This window comes from Schistocerca nitens, chromosome 1, assembly GCF_023898315.1.
Source record: "Schistocerca nitens isolate TAMUIC-IGC-003100 chromosome 1, iqSchNite1.1, whole genome shotgun sequence".
Classification (NCBI taxonomy): domain Eukaryota; kingdom Metazoa; phylum Arthropoda; class Insecta; order Orthoptera; family Acrididae; genus Schistocerca; species Schistocerca nitens.
In genome coordinates this window covers 655,364,964-655,390,714 of record NC_064614.1, presented here as the reverse complement: position 1 = coordinate 655,390,714, position 25,751 = coordinate 655,364,964, and the positions used below count along the sequence as shown (strand labels likewise).

At 45.0% G+C, this 25,751-nt stretch overlaps 1 protein-coding gene across 1 annotated transcript in view; it reads left to right on the top strand.

Annotated features, from left to right (window-relative positions):
• LOC126193161 (atherin-like) overlaps window positions 1-17,625 on the top strand; it is a 105,913-nt gene extending 88,288 nt beyond the window's left edge. The window contains exons 2-3 of the mRNA XM_049932667.1: window positions 2,728-2,829; window positions 17,269-17,625. Coding sequence (XP_049788624.1) covers window positions 2,728-2,829; window positions 17,269-17,625 — 459 coding nt within the window. The remainder of the gene's footprint in view (window positions 1-2,727; window positions 2,830-17,268) is intronic.
• Window positions 17,626-25,751: the final 8,126 nt, after the last annotated feature.

The window sequence follows — 25,751 nt, the reverse complement described above, 5'->3', positions numbered from 1 at the left end:
ATTATGTACCCTCTTCAACACCTTCTCCATCTACATTTGAGCTGGTGTAATATACACTGATGAGCCAAAACGTTATGTCCACCTGCTTAATAGCTTGTTTGTCCTTCTCCGCGGGATGAAAAACATCACTTATTCTGGTATCAGGTATCGGACAGTTTGTTAGTAGGTTTGTGGATGTATGTGGCATTCGATGTCTGCGCACTGGTCATGTAATTCGTATAAATAACGGGCCGCTGATAGCGTACGCCGTGATGGCGCCCGAATGGTTCCGTAGGATTTATATCAGGCAAATTTGGTCGCCAAAGCTGCAACGTGAGTTCAATGTAATGCACGTCAAACCCCTATACTACGGTTCTGGCTCTGTGACAGGGGCAATTATACTGCTGAAAGATGACATCGTCATCAGAGAAGATTTCAGGCATGGAAGGATGCAGGGTGGTTCGCAGCTTCCCGCGTGTCTTCGGTTGCTATCGCAGATCCCAAGCAAGCACAGGAGAATGTCTCCCATGGCATAATACTGCTTCCATCGGTCTGGTTGTAGCGCACTGCACGGCTCCAGCCGCCGTTCATTTCCATGACGGTGTTTGGGGAGACAAGCAGCAACCTAGTGTAGCAAAAATGTGGTTCACCAGAAAATCCGACACGTTTCCAATTATCGACGGTCGAATCCCGAGGGTCTCGCGCCCACTGCAAATGTAATTTACGATTTCTTTGGGTCAAAATGTGTGCACGTAGGGGTGGTCTGCTGCGGATTTGCGTGTTCAACAATATACATGAAACACTTGAGCGTGCACCAGCATTGCGCTCTTTCATCAGAGACGCCACAGATGACCATCTACCCCACTTTACATACCAGACAAACCTCCGGGAGCCCCACGCTCTGTGAAAATTCGTGGGCGGCAAACCATTTAGCACCTACGGTAGTTTCTCTGTCCTTCTACCTCTTTCCGTAAATGCTCACGGCAGTTCCACGTGACCTTGCGACCAACTTCTCTGTTTTCGAGATAACCGTTCACAGGCTCTCTGACCTTTGTCAAAGTCGCTTGTCTGCTCGGCTTACATACTTTTGTTAACGCCTCGCGTGCCCGCAACACCCCCACGCGGCATCCATCGTCACGGTGGGCAGTGGTCACGATGTTTTGTCTTATCAGTGTACAATGCATAGAGATACTATCAGATAACAACTGCAGAAGTTTCTCCGGTATGGGAACATGTTTGAGTTAGTCTAAGAGAGTGGTTTTGCCCGCCTTACCTGCTGCTGCATTTTTCGAGATAGTGTATTAATGATTGCTCAGACTAAGTCATACTAATATCGGTGTTGGAGAGGGACTTTCGAACATCTGCTACAAAAATTGTTACTTCAGAGAAAGAAATTACCTCTTAAAATTTAATTTCTTGTATTAATGGAATATTACGTCAATACGTTGAGTAACATAGACGCATTACAAATTTAAATACATAATAAAGATATTCTACAGTAATATTTATTTTTTATGTCGTTATGAATCGGATTTCGGCTTTCTAGGCCATTCCCAGGCAACACTAAGCAGACAGTCCCCACAACATTATCGAGTTTTATACCTCTACAAAGATTGAACTCTCGAAGGTATGTGATCATTCATAACTATTTATCTATACAAAAACACAAGCATAACAAAACTCACAAAACAGTTACGAAAAATTAATTGTGTGTTACTTTATAGTTAGAGATAAAAATATAAGAATGTACACGCCAACAATAGTGAAGAATGAGTACCAGCACAAACTTTTGTTTATGTGGACAAAATAGCTAGTCAGTGCCATGAATAGGTAAAAAGAGGGATGAGTGTTTGTAGAGGAGAAAAAGAAATAATACAATGTGGGTTGGGCACAACTACGCTATTTTCAATAAGCATATTGTCTTATGGAGAGAAAATAATAACTAAGACCACATCTCTTTGCAGAAACAATTTTTGTACAACTGTACTTCCGCTGATGTCGTGTGGACTGTATGCTTGGACTTAAGTTGTGTGATGATGGCCTAAAGAGCCAAAAGCCGGTTCATAACGAACTACAGAATAAATTTTTATTGCTTATTTAAGATGTTCGTATTTAATTTCTGTTTTCTGTTAACCATTGTGTTTTCAAAACTCACTACTCTCCTCTACTTGTTAGAATAAACGTTCATTCATTGTCTTTGTAAATAAGTAACAATTAAAACTTTTGGCCTCCGGTTTTCGTTATCGATGGCATACCTTCTTACAGTACCACACGTCTACCACCACTATGTAGTACTGCAGTACAACTTTGACGCTTAACGAATTATTGGCATTACTTTTAGATTAGCTGAATCAGTGCACATGCTACCCCACAAATATCACAAATAGTTCACATCTAAGATAACCAGCCATGGGTAGAAATTTTAAGTTTTCTAGCTTTGAACATTCAGCTGAAACGACGATCTTCAGCTAAATTAATTAGTAACTGCTCTGTTTATTATACATCAGTAACTGAGAAAATTTTAAATGATACAGTTCCACGTGCTTGACGTGCTTCGGCTATCATTCTATTGCCGAAGCACCTTGCCAACCTGTGGCTATCTGGGAAACGCTGCTTGATTCGCAGCCCTCTGCCCACTACCCCACTACCTTGTTTCGGCCTCGCCGTCGTTTACGGTACCAGGTACTTAAGCCGACAGCAGGCAGTGTCAGCTAGCTGTTTGGCCTGCGGCGAGTCCTCGGCCCAGAGCGGCGGTGCCGTGTGTACAGGGATGCGGGCCGCAGCGTGTCGCGCACCGCCATATCGATTTCCACGCAGCCGCCGCCGCCGCCGCTGACGCCGCACCTGCAGGTTAGGCTGCCCGCAGCGCAATGTCTACTGCACGCACTCCAGCAAGAGCCTCTTGTTCGTTCGTCCCGAATCTCGTAAGGAAATCGAGTTTCTATTGAACTCCAATTCAGCTTTCCGATTTCATTTCGGACGTCAGCGTCATTTTTACTTCAGGACGAAAACAAACGACTGTTTCGATGCCCAACGCATTCTAGGCGAATATAAATTTGACACACTGCTTCTAATTTTTCTGCCAATCAATAATGGAACACTTTCAAGGGGTTGTTCCATAGCTGGTATTAGATAAGCAAATAGCATTTCAGTAGAAATGCACAGAGTAAGTAGGAGTAATACCGCATACATGTCTTTCACAGTCATTGCATCAAACGTCTAAGAGTGATAGATCACATTACAGTGAGCAACATAAGTTAGGCAGTGAGCAACATAAGTTAGTCGAAACGTTCGCTGATGCTTCCTGACTACGCTGGGCGTCCTTTTAGTATTCCCTGACCGAGATGTCGCCGAACTAGTAGGTAGTGAAAGGTATCTTAGAAGCGAATAAGGAATTTTGATTTTTCTTGGCACACGCCCTTTCATATTTAGCAGATGACTGGATTACAGGCACCACAAACCCACGCTGCATATTGACTACGCCCTTCTGTCTTATACGGTCTAATTAATTCAAAAGTAAGTGATATATCGCCCTTAGACGTTTGATGCATGGACTTTTACACACCTTGCATATTCTGTAATAAGGATCGATTGTGCACTGGTTTCCTATAAAGAAAACACTTATTAATGTTCGTTAATGGTGAGAAGACTATTTTATGCCGTGTGTAACAAGGAGAAATGTCTAGTACCACTTGTCAGCATTTCGATAGCAGCTTGATCGTGCATTACCGAGAATGCAGTTTATCATCTCGCGCTTTCCTGGCGTCGGTAAGGATCCTGCTACTGGCATGAAAATATGTTTCAGGAGGACTGAACACTCGACTGTCACCCGATAGAACAGACAGCGATTTCGCTCAGCCATGAAGAACAGCACAGACACTTCACGCGCCTATGGAAGGGCAATGTTGTGGTTGGCAGCAAGACAAGTATGCACACGGTACGACGACAGTATGTCAGCACAGCAATGATTATTGCGGCTTCCCTTGACACTGCAGCATAGATAGGTGCCGTGACAGTGGTCCAGCCAGCGGTAGCACTGGAGACAGGTGCGACACCACATTTTCCTTTCAAACGTGTTAGGGTTCTGCGTGAAACATCATGCCTGACGTTTCCTTGTGTGGAGGATCCGTGTAGAATGCTGCTATAGTGCTTTCGGCACATGGCCCCAGCCCTAGGTCATTAATTTGTTCCCACGTATTACAACTATAAAAGTATTTTCGCTGTTGTTACTTCGATTTGCTTCATAACCGTTTGACATAAATCGGAGATACACGAGGAATGATAATCATTCGATATTTCTTAAAGTTCTAAAGAAGACTATAAGCCGCACACGCTAATCCTCTGTGCGTGCTGTGTTGCAATCTCTACCTGGAAAGTTCCACTAACACTAGACACACCTAACAGCCATCGCGTACTCACACGATTCTTAAGCTGTAGGAACGGCTTTTATCTGTGGTGAAAATAAGTTCGCTTGGTGATAAAAAGTGTAGTATCTGTATTTAACATTGTCTGTAAATGAAAGCGTAGGCTTCTGCGACCATTGTCATTGTCAATAAAATTCTTCTGTGATGTTGACTACATTGTCAATATATGTAATCGTCTGACGTTATGGCCACTATTGCAAATGGCGTTCCTCGGGGCTTTGTGCTGAGCTAGTCTGCGACTATGAGTCTCTCTCATTCAACAATCTAGCTCAGCACAAAGCTCTGAGGAAGGCCGTTTGTAAAAGAGGCCGAAACGTTGCACAATTTTACACATTAACAATGTGGTCAACAGCTCATAAGAATTTTATTAACAGTGTCTATTCTTATTGACAGTGTCTATAAAGTCCGATGCAGTGTTCCTTTGGACACTCATGCATGTTCGTCCGAAGGAACACCGCATCGAATTTTACAGACAGTGCCAAATATAGACACTGCACTCTGATGAGAAAAGTAAATAGCTCTCTCTCTGTGTGGGAATCGCATAACTGTAAGGGCACTACGGCTAGCAATCACTGGAACACATCGTAGTTTGAGTTGGTCGGGTTCGTGTTCCGGCCCAGCACAAATTTTCATTTCTTTTCAGTAAATTGAATAGTTGTGGTGGTCCCGCATATGCAGTTTGCAAGTACATTCTTGATTGGAGTATAAGTTTCGTAGCGTTCGATAAGGTTGTTGGTGCTGTAATGTATCTCAGTTTCACCAGTGTAATTAAAACATAAACGCAATTATACAAAATATTACACGCAATCTGCAAAAGACGCCGATGAAAAACTTGACTCTGATATTGGAGAAGGGGAGGGGGTCGGAGGCAGAGGCGGATGAGGTGGGTGAACAGCCAAGACCAGACTTACCTGCAATAGCATGTTGACGACAGTGTTCCCCATAGGCTATGGTGGAGATGTAACAGAGAAGAGACTGACACTGGTGCAGTAAATCATTGTAATAATAATCGATGAACTTCTGTAGACGTAAGTACCTCCCCGCTACGGGATACACAATCCATCCAACCCCATGCTCTCCATATCTGCCTCTGTTCATCACACGTCACACGTCACACGTCACAGGTCTCAAAATTAGCCAAGCGCCAGAACACCGTTACTGGACCTTAGGAGCGTGAACCCAAGTCGTCTGACTGGTGAGTTGCGTTATATGTTGGTAACCGCGTAAGGTTGTGAGTTTATCAAAATGGATTAAGAAATATTACATTGATATTGAGTATGGCTCAATTCTGCTGAATACATTTGGGACGTGGGCGTGCATTAGGCCTATATTCATGGACTCAGGTGCCCCACCTACGACGAACCTTTGTGATATTTTGGGGATCGTAAATTAGGATGAACTCTTATGGCGTCTCGTGGAGTCCATGCCACTCCACATTGACATCGCGATCAAAGGTACTGGTAGTTTCTTCTTGTGTCTCGTATTAGGCAGATAGCAGTAGCAATCACAATTTTCAATAATGACTTTCACGTAAATATTTACATGGTTATACAAGTTTGGAGTGGATAGTAATCATCCTAGTTGTACCTGAGAGACTCCTGCTAATCGATTTATTAGCTAAGTTTCTTTAATACATTTGCTCTTTTACGAAAAAGCCAATCAGCAGCATTTCATCCAATAGGCTTAGTCTGTAGTCTCTGCTTCCTTTTCCGGACATAAAACTACCTTACAAGCTTAGGATATTCACAAGCGATTTGTAATGCGTATCGCTCATGTTCATCAAGCTGTTTCTACAGACGACGACAAAATAAATATGCGAAAGTATGCGGTGTACTAGCCGTCCTCTGTGGCCGAGCGGTTCTAGGGGCATCAGTCTGGAACCGCGCTGCTGCTACGGTCGCAGGTTCGAATCCTGCCTCGGGCTTGGATGTGTGTTATGTCCTTAGGTTAGTTAGGTTTAAGTAGTTCTAAGTCGAGGGGACCGATGACATCAGATGTTAAGGCCCATAGTGCTTGGAACCCTTTGACGTTTTCGTATGCGGCGTACTCTACTGTTGTTGCCAACTTAACTGCACCTTAATGCTATTGCTGGAATAACTAACTAGGGGATGAAATAGCGTCGTAGAATGCACACTCCCAATTTTACTGTGGTTAACGTATCCCCAGTTGCTGTTACTGGATTTATTCCGAAGTTGAAGAACCGACCCATAGCCTGATTTAATCCGCCTACATTCCTTTACCAGTGTTTTATTGATTACCCTCCCATAACCTCCTTTCAAGACACTACCCATTCCGTTCAATTGATCTTCCAAGTCGTTTGTCGACTCTTTCATCGGCAACCTTATTTATTATTCCTTTTTACTGAATTTCATTTCAGTTTCCTGAGTTCTCCTTGGTTTCCTCCACTATTTGTTCAATGTACATACTGAATAACATCGGAAATAGGCTACATCCCTCTCCCTTTTATTTCACACGATACAACCTCTATCTCGTTAGGTAGCCAGATATAAAAACGTTTCAATAATCCTTAGACACATACACGTTCACAAAATGTTTTTTTGTGGTTCTTGGATAAATTACTATGTACGGGAAGTAGCCGAACTGTTTAAATGGAAAATAAATTAATCGCGTGATACATTTCAATCAGATGATAAATTTAATCAGAGATTATTTCTATAAAACTTAAACTACATATTTTAGTTCCTGTGGCGGTAAAACAATGCTGAGGCGATAGCTGCCTTCCGGCGTACGCCACACAAGCGCACGGCGCGATACGGAACATTTTCAATCGAGAGAGTTTCCGCACTAATTTGTGATACCGCTTAAAAATCAATCATCGTCAGTGGGTAAATAGGGACGGGGGTGTTGGTGGCCGGAAACATATTAATGGACCCGCACCTCACAAAAGCCGACGCGTCGCGCCGCCACGTGCGAGCGCACAATGGTGCGGCCTGGCCGATCCGCCGCCAGCAAAAACAGCAGCCACGGCCGGCCCCCTGCCACACTCTCCACGCACAGGCCGCGCCTTCGTTCGAGCACACAGCCCAGTCTGCTCTTCCTCAGCTATATAGTTCTGGTGCCAGGTCGACATAAGCATCTGGTGGGGCTGGTTTGTATTATATTATCCTAGTCTTATTAAGGCCATGAGGAGACAAAAGTCATGGGATAGTGATATGTACACATACAGAAGGCGGTAGCATTCCCTACGCGAGATGTAAAAGAGTAGTTTTTGGTGGAGCTGTCATTTCTAATCTGGTGATCCGTATGAAAAGGTTCCCGATGTCATTATTGCTGCACGATGGAAATTAACAGACTGTGAAGGCGGAATAGTAGTTGGAGATAAACAGATCGGACATTCCGTTTAGGAACTTGTTAGGAAATTCAATATTCCGAGATCCACAGTGTTACGACTGTGCCAAGAATATCAGTTTCTGCCATCATAATCTCAACACGGACAAAGCAGTGGCGGACGACCTTCACTTGACTATCGAAGGCGGCGGCGTTTGCGTAGAGTTGTCAGTACTAACATACAAGCAACACTGAGTGAAATAACCTCAGAAATCGATGTGGGAATACGACGAACGTTTCTCTTAGGACACTGCAGCGAACTTTGGCGTTAATGGGCTGTGGCAGCAGACGAATGATGCGAATGCCTTTTCTAACAGCACGACATCGCCTGGAACGCCGCTCTTGGGCTCGTAACCATATCGATGACTGAAAAACCGTGGCCTGGTTAGGTGAGTTAAAATTTCAGTAGGTAAGCGCTGATGGTAGGTTTCGATTGTGATGTATACTCCACCAAGCCATGGACGCAAGTTGTCAACAAGGCACTGCGCAAGCTGGTGGCGGCTCCATAACGGCTCGCGCTGTTAGACAAGGAACGGACTGGGTCCTGTCGTCCAATTGAACCGATTATTGAAAGGACATGTTTACGTTTTTCTACTTTTAGATCAGTTGCACCGATTCATGGACTTAATGTTGGCCGAGCGGTTCTAAGCACTTCAGTTCGGAACCGCGCTGCTGTTTCGGTCGCAGGTTGGAATCCTGCCTCGGGCATGGATGTGTGTGATGTCCTTAGGTTATTTACTTTTAAGTAACTCTAAGTCTAGGGGACTGAAGACCTCAGATGTTAAGTCCCATAGTTCTCAGAGCCATTTGAACCATTTTAACTTAAGTTGCCAGTCAAATATTGAATTTTTATGGACGATTTTTATCGATGATAGTGCACCATGTCACCAAGTCACTGTAGTTCGCGATTGGTTACAAGAACATTCTGGACAATTCGAGCGAGTGATTCGACCACCCAGATCGCCAGATATGAATTCCATCGTATGTTTATGGGACATAACCGAGAAGTCAGTTTCAGCACAAAATCCTGCAACTGAACAGTTTCGCTATTAGGGACGGCTACTGAGGCAGCATGATTTAATATTTCTCTAGATGCCTTCCAATGACTTTCTGAGTCCACGTCTAGTCGAGTTGCTATACTACGCCGGGTAAAAGGAGTTTCTACACTATATTAAGAGGCATCCCATGACTTTTGTCACCTCAGTCCATTTTAATGGTTGGTTTGTTTCTTTGTAGCCTTTACTTAGTATATTGGTTCACTTACGATGTACAATTCAGATTTTTAAATCAAGCCATCAGTTTTTTACTAATTCGATGTAGGGGAAGGTTTCTGTCCATAAACCCAAGCGCCGATACAGCAGCTCGATTTCTCTGTGCATTTTGACATTGGGAACAGTCTGGCGGTCATTACCTGCACCCCATGTTTTGCAAACGTTTCGCCATCTTACTGGTGAGTTCTTCCACCAAGATAAAACATCTGTGAAAAAATATAACATTTGTACTACGTTCTTGTAATTGACTAGTATTAACGAATGAATCGTCGTAGTGATGTGGTAATAGAGATTTTCTGTATCCATCACTGTAAAGTAGGAGCAATTCATGCCATTTTATCACTTTCGCAATATAAAAAAAAAAAACGGCTCTGAGCACTAAGGGACTTAACATCTGTGGTCATCAGTCCCCTAGAACTTAGAACTACTTAAACCTAATTAACCTAAGGACATCACACACATCCATGCCCGAGGCAGGATTCGAACCTGCGACCGTAGCAGTCGCGTGGTTCCGGACTGCGCGCCTAGAACAGCTAGACCACCGCGGCCGGCGCAATATAAAGTTAAGTGTTGTGTGCGCGATCGAGGTGTTGTTAAGCGATGCAGAGCGAGCTGACTTGAACGAGGAAAAAGTTAATTTTGTCTAACTCTTCGACAAATTAGGCTACTATAAACAAAATTTAGGTAATGGTTTGGCTCTGAGCACTACGGGACTTAACATATGAGCTCATCAGTCCCATAGAACTACTTTAAACCTAACTAACCGTCACACGCATCCATGCCCGAGGCAGGATTCGAACCTGTGACCGTAGCAGTCGCGCGGTTCCGGACTGAAGCGCCTAGAACCGCTCGGCCACCGCGGAAGGTTGTAATGGTTTAAATTATAAGTTTTCTAATAGTTTTCAAGTGGAATTACATTTTTCTGGAGACATACTGACGCTCAGCTTTATCTTCGATAATGATACAAGCTGAAATAATGAATTAAAATTTGTGCGTATTCATTACACCACCCTCCTACTGTAGCTAACACAGTTGCATGGATTACCTAGTCAAATGTCCTCCCTAAAGATTTAAAGGTGGAAAAAATCGAGGTGGGTTGGTGTGTACATTGAAATTTGTGGTAGAGAGTGTATTGAGTTGTGCCCGAGTGGTGTAGTGGATAACACATCTGCCTCGTAAGTAGAAGACCTGGGATCAAGTCCTGGCCTCGATACAAATTCTTTCCTTCAGCTTCTATCATTATCGAAGATAAAGTTGCGGTTCAATATGTTTTCAGGAAAATGTCATTCCAACAGATCACCTACACGTGAGGTACGGGCAGGATTTCCTCTTTACTTATACAGCTAGGGTGTTATTGCAATATCAGAGAGCCTCGACAGAACTGACGATCTGGGAAGGGGAAAATCAAGATGGGCTGAAGTGTGGATTGAAGTTTGTTGTAGGTTGAGCACAGGACTAGGGTTATCTGTGCAGCTGTGTCAGCCACAATGCCAGAGTGGATACATCTCCCTAGTAAGCAGGACAGCCAGGGTCAAGCGCTAGCCTTGGCACAAATTTTAATTCATTACTTCAGCTTCTATCCGCACCAAAGTTAGTAAGTGTTTTGATAATCAGTTTTTTATTTTTCTCGATGGTGGCATTTCTACTTTTAGCCCTCTTGATTTCGAATACAAGTTATTCGGTTTTATAAACCAGTAAAACAAACCTTAAAAATGAAAGATAAGAATTGAAATGACACATATTTGGATGTGAGAGTAGTAATTAACAGCTATTACCTATATCCTATTTAGGGAAATTGCCTAGCCTAATGAAGAAAGCCTGGGCCGATGACACATGTTATTATTTTTCAAATATTCCTTAACAGTGATTATTTATGACTTCTGTGTCTGTTATAGTGAAACTCAAAAGATAATGTTCAACCTGCACTAAAAGTGAAATATTTATTACAACATTTGACAATTTTATCACACATTTTCTTTAGGTGGCCCATCGGTAGCCATCTTCCCACACGATAGATGTGGAATTTCATTACCAATCATGAGTCTGGATATTGTTATGATTTTGGGTTTGTAAATTCTTGTGAGAATGGAATAAACGCTTCTTGTGCTTACCTCATTTCTACACATCGTCTTCTTTTGCAAGGGAAAGCGTTGTCATCAACATTGTGACCGGATTCATGTGGCTCCCTATTCCTGTTCCGACATCTTCATTTCAGAGTAGCGCTTAAGCCCATCTTCTTCAATTATTTGTGGGATACATTAAAATTTCTGTCTTCCCCTACACGTTTTGCTCTCTTCGGCTCCCTCCGTCACCACGGAAGGTATGTCCTGGTGTCTGAACACGTGCCCTATCATCGTGCCCCTTCTAGTCAGTGTTTTGCGCACATTCCTTTCTTCGATTCTTCGGAGCACGTTGTCGTTTCTTATCATATCAGTCCACATAATTTTCAGTATCCTTCCATAACGTCAAATTTTAAAAACTTCCATGATTTTTTTTCTCTACTCCCAACATATTCCATACTACATAATATCTCTAGCATAACGTACATCTTTATTTCTCACTGCTGCTCCTGTGTAACTTTTGTTGGCGACGATCACGATTTTATTTCGTCCGATTATTTGTTTTCTACAGACATTTTTCCTGATCAGTTCTTCCAAGTGCCTCTTAATATCGTACTTTAGCTATTCATTTAATCTTTACCATTATTCTGCTGTCATTAACATCAGTACACCTGAGAGCTAGAATACGGGGCGATCGAAAAGTTTCCGTCTCAGAGCGTTGCTGCAGCGCATATGCAAAGTAGCGCGACTCCGATATGGGTGTATAAGCACTGTCATGTAGGGTACGGTTTAGTGTGGCGTTCGCGTCTTTCCGATGTCCGTGTAGTAAATGCGCAAGCGTGAACAATGGCGACGTTTTTACGAAATAGTCCCAAACAGTACCAAGGTACTGTTATTCTTTTCTTGGATGCCGAAGGACAAACACCAGTAGACATCCATCGGAGAATGAAGCAAGTCTGGAGGGGACCATGTGTCTCGAAAATCCCCGTTGTGGAATGGTGCACGCAAGGGCCGCAGCTGCTTCACGGTACGTACGTCCCCCGGTCCCTTGAGGGCTTTTAAGGGTCGCAGATACCTGTCGGACGATGTGCAGCATGCGGTTACGGACATCTTCATGGAATGATTGCCTCAATACTTGCGGTGATCTTGCTTCATTGGCACACCGATTCCGAACTGTACGACCTCCTAACGGAAACTTTTTGATCGCCCTTCGTGTACTGTAGCGCCATAGCTACTTCTTCGTGCGACTGAGTAAAATAACAATGCTACCACGCTGATGCAAGAGGACATGGAAGCGGATCAGGCTGGACCCAAACAAACACAGTTACGTTAGGGGCTACTGGCTGAAGTGAAAGAAATTGTCAACATGACGTCGGGCGATCATCACATTGCTGGGCCAAGTGAGCGACCACCGTCGTAATAACAGTGAGAGAGCAGAAAGACGAAGCCGCTGCAGAACGACGGTCTGTATACGTACTTCATACCCGAGCTATAGGCTTTGTTTGGGCAACATTCCGTAAATTGGTAGCCGGCCGGTGTGGCCATGCGGTTAAAGGCGCTTCAGTCTGGAACCGCGTGACCGCTACGGTCGCAGGTTCGAATCCTGCCTCGGGCATGGATGTGTGTGATGTCCTTAGGTTAGTTAGGTTTAATTAGTTCTAAGTTCTAGGCGACTGATGACCTCAGAAGTTAAGTCGCATAGTGCTCAGAGCCATTTTGAACCGTAAATTGGTGCCTTGACAAAACAAGTACACACGAAGGCCATATAATACCCCTCATATTTAGACAGATACAAATTTAGTGCAGAGGTCCAAGTCGGTCTACCAGTCTACATGAATCTACGAGCTGTCACCATTAGACTTGGCCTGCTGCTGGCTTTGAGTCCGATGTTGTGGACTTCGCGCCTTCCAGACAGTGGGCTACTTCCGGGTCTACTTCCAGCCACTTCCAGCGTCATAACTTGCAGGACTGCTGTCCAAGATTGGGACGGGCAACCCTTCAGTCACCTTCGCCTGTGTGGATATGCTGTCACTGTCCACCTCTGCTTGCAGGCACTACTGCTGAGAGCTGTCTTCCTCTACGGGGTCCACTTTGGTATTCCGCGCCTTCCGGTCCTGCGTTCTGTTGGTAATCGCTACAACCACCTCGCACCGTCCCTCCTGCTGATCGGCTGGCGTTACCGCAGGCCGCCTGCTTACTTCAGTGCCTCCACACCTGCCGTCTTCATCAAAGGCCATTGCAGAGTGATGTTAAGATTCTGGTAACGTGTTCAATAATAAAAGGTATGTAGATTCGATGACGTCTGGTTGCAGGCTGACATATCGTCAGGAAAACAACCACTCTATGTCCCACTGATACCCCTTCCCGGGACTAGAACTACCGACTTCTTATCACTAACAACCGATTCTGATCACCTACCATTGGGGTCTTTAAAGCATGTTTTGATAGGTAATTAAGCAAAAATTGTGTACTCTCTAGTGAAAGATAACTTTTCTGTGTGTGACCGTAGGAGATTTGAAAGAGAAGTGGGAATCTTGAAATTTTCATATGTAGCATGGACCTCTTCCTAAGATATGTATCATGACATAAAAACAACAAACGACATACGCTTTCTTCAGCCCTATCCGACATACAGCTGTTTTAAACTATCAACATTTAGCATGCTGTCCATACGAATCCAAAACCGAATACATAAACATGGGATGCAAACAAAAGTAAACAGGACGAACAGATTTCTATTAATAGCTAATTACGATGACCAATATATTATGTACGGGCTCTCCTTAGCAACACTTCATCTATCAACTAGACCTATAAAATCCCATGAAGTTAGGAATTATATTTACGAAGACGAATTGTAAATTAAAATACAATAAACCTTAAAAAACGAACTTGTAATTAACTCTGGGCTACAAAGTTTCCATTCGTGACATTTCAAACTATTGTTCCTTGAAAACTTGTAGGTAACATCGCGTCACCACGCTGTATTTAATACGTCATTCGAAAAACTAGGATATCCATTGTCATGAGAGATGCCTCAACTCTATATTTTTAAAAATATTTGATTTAACAGCCCCAGTTGTAGTCACAAATGATTGCTATAAAGGGCGATCAAAACGTTTTCGTTTGTGAGAGTTCCTGCGGCGTGCATGCAACTAAGCGCGACACCGGCGTGGGTATATAAGCACCCACATATTGCAGGCAAGAGATTAGTGAGCGCTTCGAACGGAAACTTTTGATTTCATCTTACAGTATCCGTCACTTAATGCATATCTTCAGATCTGATTAATCATGAGTCCTATTAAGTCAAAATTTTTTTTAATAAAAAAACTCACATATTTTACAGCTTTTGACTGCTCTCTTTACAAAAATAATAGAACTTTCACAAGTTCAAAAAATGGTTCAAATGGCTCTGAGCACTATGGGACTTAACATCTATGGTCATCAGTCCCCTAGAACTTAGAACTACTTAAACCTAACTAACCTAAGGACAGCACACAACACCCTGTCATCACGAGGCAGAGAAAATCCCTGAGCCCGCCGGGAATCGAAGCCGGGAACCCGGGCTCGGGAAGCGAGAACGCTACCGCACGACCACGAGTTGCGGACGAACTTTCACAAGTCTAAATTTCATCTCAACATCATAAGCGATCGAAACTAGTAATCACTTGTGACTAATTACAAACTGAGTCCATTAAAAGTGAGTATTTTCATATGTCATTCAGTTTGTAAGGATATATGCGTTATTGTACAGTATGTTTGCGAATGAAATGCGTATTTGTTAATTTAGCGGGGTATATTCCCAAGGGAAACAGTCACGTCTGAAGAGAGGTTTAAGAGGCTGTTCAGTTTCGGCAACCAGCCGTTTTTACATTTAGACTCTGACTGTTGTCTGTAGAAACAGAATTTAGAGTTCAGCTGTAAACCATAGTCACATACGTCTGTAATTCGAACCGGAAATATCTCGATAATCACACGTTAATAGAATCCTAAATGAAACGAGGCTGTCATAATGATGGGTATTGGTACAAAGAACCACTTTCGTACTTTCTTAGGTGGCTTGTGGAATGCATAAGCCATTAAAATTGCAGCTCCGAGACGGGTAGCAAATAACGAACTTTAACGTATGTACTTGTACAGTATATTAGAAAGAGTACGTTTCTTTGCATTTGTGCTTTGGGGGTATACGTGGCGAGGAGAATGCAACGCAGAGGTATCACCTTCGTGAACAACATTCGCTCAAGTATCGAGGAGAAGTTGGCTTGAATGAGACATATAAGTACATAATTTCATGTCGATTTATCACTATTACAGATTACCCTCCTTATAAAAGTAGTTTGGGAGAGCACGGGCAACATGCAGTGTTGGGGTTATCTTATTGAAAGATAAAGTGACGAAGAATTAGAAGACAGAACACAGCCACCGTCAGTAACAAATAAGAAATATAATGTCTATAAATTACCGGCAATAACAACGAGAGGTGATCGTGTTTCCTATTCTTTGTGTGTGACATGAAGTCGCGTAGCAGGGTTGTGATCATCGTCTAACAATTCTTTTTAAAACTTTTAACATTGCTGATAAGTCACTAACTTTTTCCCCTTGGTGTTCAGTTATTCACATTTGTCTTTGCCTTTCGAAATTAGCTCATCATCAGAATATCTAAGAAGAAATGTGGCATTTTTCATACACAGTAAGATGTCGTGAGTGAGCTAACCGCTCCACAGTTGTACTCCTTCCACTCTTGTTGTTGGCAGAAACTTTATCAGTACACCTCTGCTGCCGCGTCTAGGGAATCTGTGCTCACAATGTGGGATGCTCCAGTCGCCGTCACACTTCCAGAGTGGATAATTCTTCATATACACGTAAGACCAATAGCCTGACTCGAGCGAACTGACGGCGTTGTAGGATCCTGGAATGCGAAATGAACAATACGTCTTTCTTCTTGGGCTCTAATCACATGAGGCAGTTGAGACTCTACGTAGCGTTGAGTATATCCCGTAGTGTTGAGTATATCCCCGCTCCGTCCACTCACTGCATGTCCGTGAAACAGCCCTAAGATACTGACTGACGTGAGCAGCAATATCGCGGGAAAGGAAAGCTACAATCTCGATAGGCCACGACCCTGCTGTTATCCAATTTCGACATGAGCTAGTAGACGTTTCTTCTTCGTAAAGCAAGGAATAACATGTTCTTCGAAAGATGAACCTACATTCGAATACGATTTCTGAATCACAACCCTGCCGCAGAGTATTTTTTTTATATACGCATTCAGCTGCACATAGAAGTATGTTTCAACAAGTATACAAACAGAAGTAATGATTTAAAATTTGTTGCAATGCCGGGACTTTAAAATAGGTCTTCTTTTTAGTCGGCAGATTGCTAACCACGATACCACAGCTGTATTGTGACTCGAAGAGCTTCATGAACTAGCCTAGACCAGTGCCCTCCGTAATACAAACCTGAATTCACATCTTCAGTCCATTTTTAAATCGTTAGTATTGCCGAGGCTCTCCAGTAAAGGAATAGCGCCCCAGCTTTGTAAGTAATGGAGAAATCCTGCTGTACCTCAGGTTTAGGCGACGGGAGAGCCTCCAAAATACTTACAATTTAAGAAGGGGAAATGAATTGAGGTTTGAGTTAGCGAGGGTTTTGGAGTACGGTGGTGGAGGCAGGTATCTGAGTGTCGCCGGCCGGTGTGGCCGAGCGATTCTAGGCACTACAGTCAGGAACCGCGCCACCGATACGGTCGCAGATTCTAAACCTGTCTCGGGCATGGATGTATATGTCTTTAGGTTAGTTAGGTTTAAGTAGTTCTAAGTTCAAGGGCACTGATGACCTCAGAAGGTAAGTACCATAGTGCTCAGAGCCATCTGAGTGTCATGGTTGTGTAGCGGTTAGCACATCTGCCTAATAACCAGCAGATCCACATTCAAGTGCTCGCCATGGTACAAATTTTAATTCATTACTTCAGTTCTATCCTTATCGAGGAAAAGGTTAAGATTCATAAATCTCCAGGAAAATGTGCTTCCACCAGATTTTAACATTTGTAGCGTGACACCGTCATGGTGTTACATGTTCTAATACCCTACACTTTATACGTAATTAATAAGCAGTAAAACTTGAGCGAGAACATGACCGTCGTCTAGTTACTCAGAAGCATGTGTTAATTGGGGACTGGGACGTCAGGTAATAGTGTTTGGCGACAGGAGTGCGTTAGGCTGCCGGAAGGCGGCGCCTGCGACCCTGTCGCGCAGACTTCCCCCCGGACCGCAGCAGACGCGCCGCCTGCCGGCCGGCCGGCCAATTACACGAGTGGCGCCTAATGGAAGCGACCGGCGCACCTCAATTAGGCGGCGGCACCGCACCGCACCGCACCGCACCGCGGCCCAGCGCGCTCACTCAGGGCTCCGGGCGCAGGCAGCCGCTCCCACTGCGCCGCCCCTGCCGCAGGTCCCAGCAGCTGCCGCACCACCACCTAGCACCTCGCCGCCACCGCAGCCACAGCCCTACATCCCGGTGGAGATTTTATCACTCACTAGCTAGTCAACGCTGAATGGAATCAACAGTTGAACTAGTACCGAACATCGATTGAGATCAAACTGAAGAAAGATCAGAGTAGTAGAAATGGCAGAAATGAGAATAGAGAGAGAATTAAACTTCAAAATTCGTAATCAATAAGTAGATGAAACAGACAGTGAACTCATATTCCAGTATATATACACTACTGGCCATTAAAATTGCTACACCACGAAGATGACGTGCTACAGAAGCAAAATTTAACCGACAGGACCAAGATGCTGTGATATGCAAATGATCGGTGGGTTCAGGAGGGTAATACGGAATGTCGTGCTGGATCCCAACGGCCTCGTATCACTAGCAGTCGAGATGACAGGTATCTTATCCGCACGGCTGTAACGGTTCGTGCAGCCACGTCACGATCCTTGAGTCAACAGATGAGGACGTTTCCAAGACAACAACCATCTACACGAACAGTTCGATGACGTTTGCAGCAGAGTCGACCATCAGCTCGGAGACCATGGCTGCGGCTACCCTTGACGCTGCATCAGAGACAGGAGCGCGTGCGATGGTGTACCCAACGATGAAACAGGGTGCACGAATGGCAAAACGTCATTTTTTCGGATGAATCCAGGTTCTGTTTACCGTGTTTGGTGACATCGCAGTGAACGCACATTGGAAGCGTGTATTCGTCATCGCCATACTGTCGTATCATCCGGCGTGATGGTATGGGGTGCCATTGGTTACACGTCTGGGTCACCTCTTGCTCGCATTGACGGTACTTTGAACAGTGTACGTTACATTTCACATGTGTTACGACCCATGGCTCTACCGTTCTTTCGATCCCTGCAAAACCCTACATTTCAGCAGGATAATGCGCGAGCGCATGTTGCAGGTCCTGTACGGGCCTTTCTGGACACAGAAAATGTTCGACTGCTGCCCTGGCCAGCACATTCTCCAGATCTCTCACCAACTGAAAACGTCTGGTCAATGGTGGCCAAGCAAGTGGCTCGTCACAATACGCCAGTCACTACTCTTGAACTGTGGTATCGTGTTGAAGGTGCATGGGCAGCTGTACCTGTACACGCCATCCAAGCTCTGTTTGACTCAATGCCCAGGCGTATCAAGGCCGTTATTACGGCCATAGATGGTTGTTCAGGGTACTGATTTCTCAGGTTCTATGCACCCAAATTGCGTGAAAATGTAATCACGTGTCAGTTCTAGTATAATATATTTGTCATCTGCTTCTTGGTGTAGCAATTTTAATGGCCAGCGGTATATATATATATATATATATATATATATATATATATATATATATATGTGTGTGTGTGTGTGTGTGTGTGTGTATGTGTGTGTGTGTGTGGGCTGTATTAAAACTGGAATGGAAGAGAGTCTATTTGAGATGGGTTGCTACAGAAGAATGATGAAAATTAGGTGAATTGGTAAGGCAAGGAATGGAAAGGTTCACTGCGGAATCGCCGATGAAAGGATCGTATGAAAAATATTCACAAGAAGAAAGTACAGGATGATAGAATATGTGTTAAAACAAGTCCGCAGCTCGTGGTCGTGCGGTAGCGTTCTCGCTTCCCGCACCCGGGTTCCCGGGCTCGATTCCCGGCGGCGTCAGGGATTTTCTCTGCCTCGTGATGACTGGTGTTATAGGTCCATCAGTCCGGAACCTAGCGACTGCTACGGTCGCAGGTTCGAATCCTGCCTCGGGCATGGATGTGTGTGATGTCCTTAGGTTAGTTAGGTTTAAGTAGTTCTAAGTTCTAGGGGACTGATGACCGTAGATGTTAAGTCCCATAGTGCTGAGAGCCATTTGAACCATTTTTGTTAAAACAACAGGGATTATTTTCTGTGATACTAGGGGAGATTGTAGATGGTAGAACTGTAGAGAAGACAGAGATTGGAATACATCCAGTAAATAACTGAAGACGTAGGCTGCAAGTGGAATTCTTAGATGAAGAAGTTGACACAGGAAAAGAAATCGCGGTGGACTCCGTCAAAACAGAAGATTGCGGGATGTTCCACGTGGAGATGTTCGGGCACCGAGTTGCAAGTCTTTTAGTTGACGCCACATTGGGTGACTTGCGTGTCGATGAAGATGAAGACATCACAACACCCAGTCCCCAAGCAGAGAAAATCTTCCACCCGCCGAGGAATCGACCCCAGGCACATTGCATTAGCAGTCACGCGCACTGACCACTCATCCAATGAGGCGGAATGTTTTTTCTCTCACCTATTCTAAACTGAGATGCAGTATCTACATACTGAATTATGACATTTTATTAATATATTTTAGTACACACGACTCTCGCCACCAAGGTGTTCAACGTCAGTAGGTTGCCCAGCGACCCAAGTATCTGCATATTCGCTACTTACAGTGGATTCGGTACCAATATTTTCAGCGAGCTCAGCCATCTCCTTCAGGAGGAAAAGCGACCCTTGTGATTTAAAATTATGTAGCAGCCACTAATCGCATGTAACTTGGCACTATACACAACCGGAAGATATATTGATCAAGTGCCTATTAGCTACTCAATTTCTGAAGATGTTCGTGTCTGGCCAGTGCTGTTTCAAAATTTGACTTTAATTAATATTTTCGATAATTTAATTGGCCTGCTTCAACAGTATAAATTTCCAGTCAGTAAGATAATATTCATTCGGAATTTCTAAAATCGTTGGGGGAAGCTATAATTAAACAACTACCCACTGGAGTGTGGGAGCTATGACACTGGAGACATAATGTTCCACTTTCAGAAAAGTATCATCCCCACAATCCTGAACATATCAAGGGCAGATAAATATGAGAGCTATCACAAAAATCACATTAATGTATCATACATACAATTTGTTGACAAGAATAACATACAAAAGAATGGAAAAGAAATTTGAGGATTTGTTAGGTGACGATTAGTTTGACATTCCCAAACGTAAAGTCACCAGAGAAGCAGTTCTGGCAGCATATTTGATAATAACAGAAGAAAAACTTAGGATAGGCGTTCCACATTACAAAATTACACAAGGCAATCGAAACTCGCAGGAATATACATGGAAGTTATCAGGATATACAAAATACACAACAGCAAGAATCAACGCGAAGAAAAAGAATTGAACGAGAACGAAGTAGTCGGTTGAAAATTGTTGTAAGTCGAAGATGTAAGCTCTCGCCCTTACAGTTCACTTCAGAAAGAAAACAAGCAATGACCCAATCAAAAAAAGTTCGATGATATTCAAATTCAGTCTCAAAGGATATCATAAGCTTTGTTATCCTCAGTGAATGCGAGGAAGAATTACACGACAGGTTAACACGACAGGCTTTATGGTAAGAACAGTATAATGAGCAGAGAATATGGATCGAAGATAAACCAAAAAATACGCTAAAGCGCCAAAGAAACGTACAGGCATGCGTATTCAGATACAGAGATATGTAAACAGGCTGCGGTCGGCAACGCCTATATAAAAGAACAAGTGTCTGATGCAGTTGTTAGATCGGTTACTGCTGCTACAATGGCAGGTTATCAAGATTTAAGTGAGTTTGAACGTGGTGTTATTGTCGGTGCACGACGATGAGATACAGAATCTCCGAGGTATCGAGGAAGTGGGCATTTTCCCGTGTGACCATTTCACGAGTGTAGCGTGAACATCGGGAAAGTGGTAAAACATCAAATCTCCGACATCGCTGCTGCCGGAAAGAGATCATCAAGATCGACGACTGAAGATAATTGTTCAGCGTGACAGAAGTGCAACCCTTCTGCAAATTGCTAAGTTTAAACACTTCCGCTGGCCACCAAACACCGCAGACATGAACATTATGGAGTATATCTGGGATTCCTTGCAATGTGCTGCTCAGAAGAGATCTCCACCCCCTCGTACTCTTACGGCTTCATAAAATCATTGCTTCAGACATTAGAGTCCATGGCACGTCGTGTTGCCGCACTTCTGCAAGCTCGCGGAGGCCCTACTCGATATTAAGCCGGTGTACCAGTCCCTCTGGCTCTTCAGCTTAGGAAAGTAATGAGGGCCAGCGCAAAACAGAATAGCGAAAGCTATCAAAATTTTAGACTGACAGATGGAGGAAATAAATAAATTCTGGTACACACGTCGTACGAAGCGAAGAGGAAATAAAAAACTCACTGGCAAAGGCACAGAGGGTACATCTGACCAAAGAAGTCTACTAATGTCACACATAGGCCTCAATTTGAGTAGATATTTCTGAGTATGTACTTTTGAAACAAAGTACTGTATGAAAGTTAATCGTGCACTGTGAAAAAACCGTAAAGGTAGAGATTCGAAATGTATATTGACACCGATGGAATGATGATAAATCAATCAAGAAATAAGTATGTGGGAATAGGACATGTCTCAAGATATGAGCATATAACTTCCATTATAATAGAGAAAATTTTAGACTGTAAAAACTATAAAGGAAGACGGCAATTCGAATATATCAAACAAGTAATACAGGACTTTGTTGGTCAGTTGTGGACTTGGGACAGAAAAATTCGCCAAACTGCAGAGCAAATTGAGAAGTTAATTTCACTACAAGTTTCGCCAATTCAATATGCCATCTTCAGGCCCCGTACGAACCTCTCAAAAATTATCGAAATTTAGATAATGCAGACGTTCGTTGTTCGATGTCGTGAACTCTCAAGTGCGTAAGTGCTACTCTGAGATGAAGAGGCTGGCATAGGAGAGGAAGATGTGGCGAGCTGCACCATACCAATCAGATAACAGACCACAAAAATGTGGCACTTGGGCTAAGTTCGGGTAAACTGCATCAGGCCTCCCAGAGTTAAGTTCATGTGTGCGCACTTCTCCACTCCCACAAATACGAGGCCAAGTGTTAGTGGTGGATACAGACACAGAAATTCTCCAATATTACTTTGTTCTGCGTGTAAAAAGGTTTGATGAAATAGCTCCAGCTGTTACAGAGCAAATCTTATACTGGAACAGAGACAGTAAGCAAACAGGACAAAAACTTGGTCACCCCCTCCCCACCCCCCTACCCACAGGAGAAATCTCGCTAATAGCGTATAATATCTCTACCACTAATAGCGGCATCAGTTGACGAAGAATGGTGCCTACATGTTTCTTCAGGTATCCCATACCCCACTGAAGCCACTCGTTCGCGATTGGATCTTGTAGAGCTACCAAACTTCGGAGATAATAAGTCTCACATTTCATTTGCGGTTAAAATCAGTATCAGGCATTTCGGTGATTTAGCGAGGCACTCGATGTCCGATAGCGCGCTAGAGTATTCGCCAAACGAGGCACGTTTGCGCGTAGCCGCGGTCATAGGGCTGCTATTTGGAACATTGGGTCAAATGTGAGAATTAACATCCGTGACGTTTGTCAGCTCTACTCGATCTGATCCACAGCGCCCTTTGAACACGACTTTTGTGATCTTGGAGGACGGGAGTGCCTACGACATATAATGTATACCTATAAGAAAGAGCAGGTTGAAATGGACGTCATGGTTCATATCACTCGGTGACCTAAATATGATAAGGTTAGGGGTGCATACCGCATTCAGCCTGAACCGTGACCTGCAGAAACTTTAAGTTAAACATCTTCCTGGGCCGCCGTTGCACGCGACCAGTTACGATGCTTTAAAAGCCGAAGATTTACGACTCGTCGTACCACACTACATGCCTCGAGACCTGTCTACGTTGTCAGTTGTGGTTTGTGGTCCACTGAACAGGTACAGCTTTATGCGCTTCTGTGAGCAATGGTCTTTCGCGAGGTACGCGACTACCAAACCTACTACAGGCAGCTGCTTACGCAAAGGATCGCTCGGAAACCGGTTGTCTTTGACTTGCACTCACTGACGGCAGCAACTGCTGTCTTGTTTGAAACCGATTGTCATTGTCAAGACGGGATACTCATCTCCGGCCCCAAATAGGTTACGATATTTTCGTAATCATTATTCTTGCGTTTTGTGATCACGGACACGCCTAAACACATTTTCTGTCCAGAATGAGATTTTCACTCTGCAGCGGAGTGTGCGCTGATATGAAACTTCCTGTCAGATTAAAACTGTGTTCGCGACCGAGACTCGAACTCGGGACCTTTGCCTTTCGCGGGCAAGTGCTCTACCATCTGAGCTACCGAAGCACGACTCACGCCCGGTCCTCACAGCTTTACTTCTGCCAGTATCTCGTCTCCTACAGAAGCTCTCCTGCAGTTCTGCAAGGTTCGCAGGAGAGCTTCTGTAAAGTTTGGAAGGTAGGAGACGAGATAGTGGCAGAAGTAAAGCTGTGAGGACCGGGCGTGAGTCGTGCTTCGGTAGCTCAGATGGGTGTCCGGCTTTCGCCGCCGTGCGGTGCGGACGTGTTGTTGTTTCCGCCTGAGGAGCGCGCGCGCTCGCTGTTGTTTACATTTCCGCGGCCGTCACTTACGTGTCGCTTACGTGCATTAGAACCATGGCCAACCGTTTTAGAAAATCAACATAACGATTCACCTTCTGCAACGACTACGCACGACCAAGGGCCTTGGAAGTGGAACGCTTCCTACGCGACGTTGCTAAGATGCCAGCTTCCGACACCTTGGGCATCCATTTGTCCATATTAAGCAGTACGGTGTACGTCAAAGTCGTCAGTGACGCGGTATGTGAAAGAATACTTCGTGACACCAACCGTGGATTACGCTTTTGCCACGCCGACGGCAATGTCGGAGCGGTCACTGTCGACCACGCCGGCTTAGGAATGCGCACCATACGAGTTTTCGAACTCCCGTTCGAGCTCCCGGCACTGTACATGGCCACACTGCCGAACGCTGGGCGCAATTCCAAACGTACCCCGTTCTTAACGGTGTACGGCAGATCACCATCGATCTCCATCGCCACGTGCCATCTTACCTGCAAATTAGCGGGTGCCGCGCGGTTGTCATATACGACGGCCAACCCAAGACCTGTTCCGGGTGCGGCAAAGAAGGCCACCTCAGATCTGAGTGTCTTCAGCGACGAATCACGCAATTGCCAGCCGCTACCGTGGCACCTCCGGCTCCGACGACGGTTTTACCGATCACCTACGCATCGGCGCTCTCTTCTCCTCCCACCGGCCGCCGCATGTCGGACCATGTACCGGTGACTCTTCCAGCTGCTACGGATACCGCCGGGGCCGACACGTCGCGCTCACAGCCTGTTGCTACTCCGGCGCCACTACCAACAGCGACGACTTCCGACTCCCACCCGCCCAACCATATGGACGCCCCTTTATTTGACGTTCCCGCGACGACCTTCCTCTCAGAGCGACGCGACTCCCTTCCGTCTTCCGACACGGAGGGACGAACCCGCAAACAACGTTCACCTAAGAGGCGCAAGAGGAGGCGCCATACGGTCTCGGAACGAGACGGATCACCTCCCCCTGATGCTCCAGAGGCCGTCCGACCCGACGAGGCCTCGGAGAACCTACACGACGATACCAATGAGGACAACATGACGCCGACTGTGGCTGTGTCGATGCCTACTCTACTGGCTCGCCCAGGTGCTCCTGAACCAATGGACTCCACTGCTGCGACTGCCGCCGAGAATTCCTCCGCCCCTACGACCGACGTGGAACGTACGACCATCACAACGACAGCGCCTTCAATGGTGTGAAGTGAGGACGTCGATGAGGTCCCGGACCACACGCTGGGGACAGAGTTACCCCAGACGGAAGCATCGTTACGCCGCTGATAACGCCGTCTGGTGGAGTACGGCACGACTCGCCGTTGTCTCGCCCCTCTTCATCCTCCGCCGGTGGAGTTCCCCTCCACGGCGGGGTACGGCTCCAAACCTACCGAATAGCGACGATCAACACTAACACCATTAGCTCACCCGTGAAACTTCAACTACTGCGAGAGATGATATGGGCGTCGGGCGTCGATATCGCACTACTACAGGAAGTACACTTGGCCACACTTCCAGACGTCGCGGGATATAACACTTATCCTTCTCCTGGTGACCACCTGGGACGCGGCGTAGCCATCTACGCCAGAGAAGGCATTCCAGTGACCGATATCACATACCTTCCATCTGCCAGAGGCATGGCCGTCACCGTCATGGGGACGCGTATCGTCAACATTTACGCTCCGTCAGGCTCCACCCGCAGACGCGGCAGGGCACTCTTCTATTCGGAAGAAATCGCTCCTTTGTTTCTTGGACG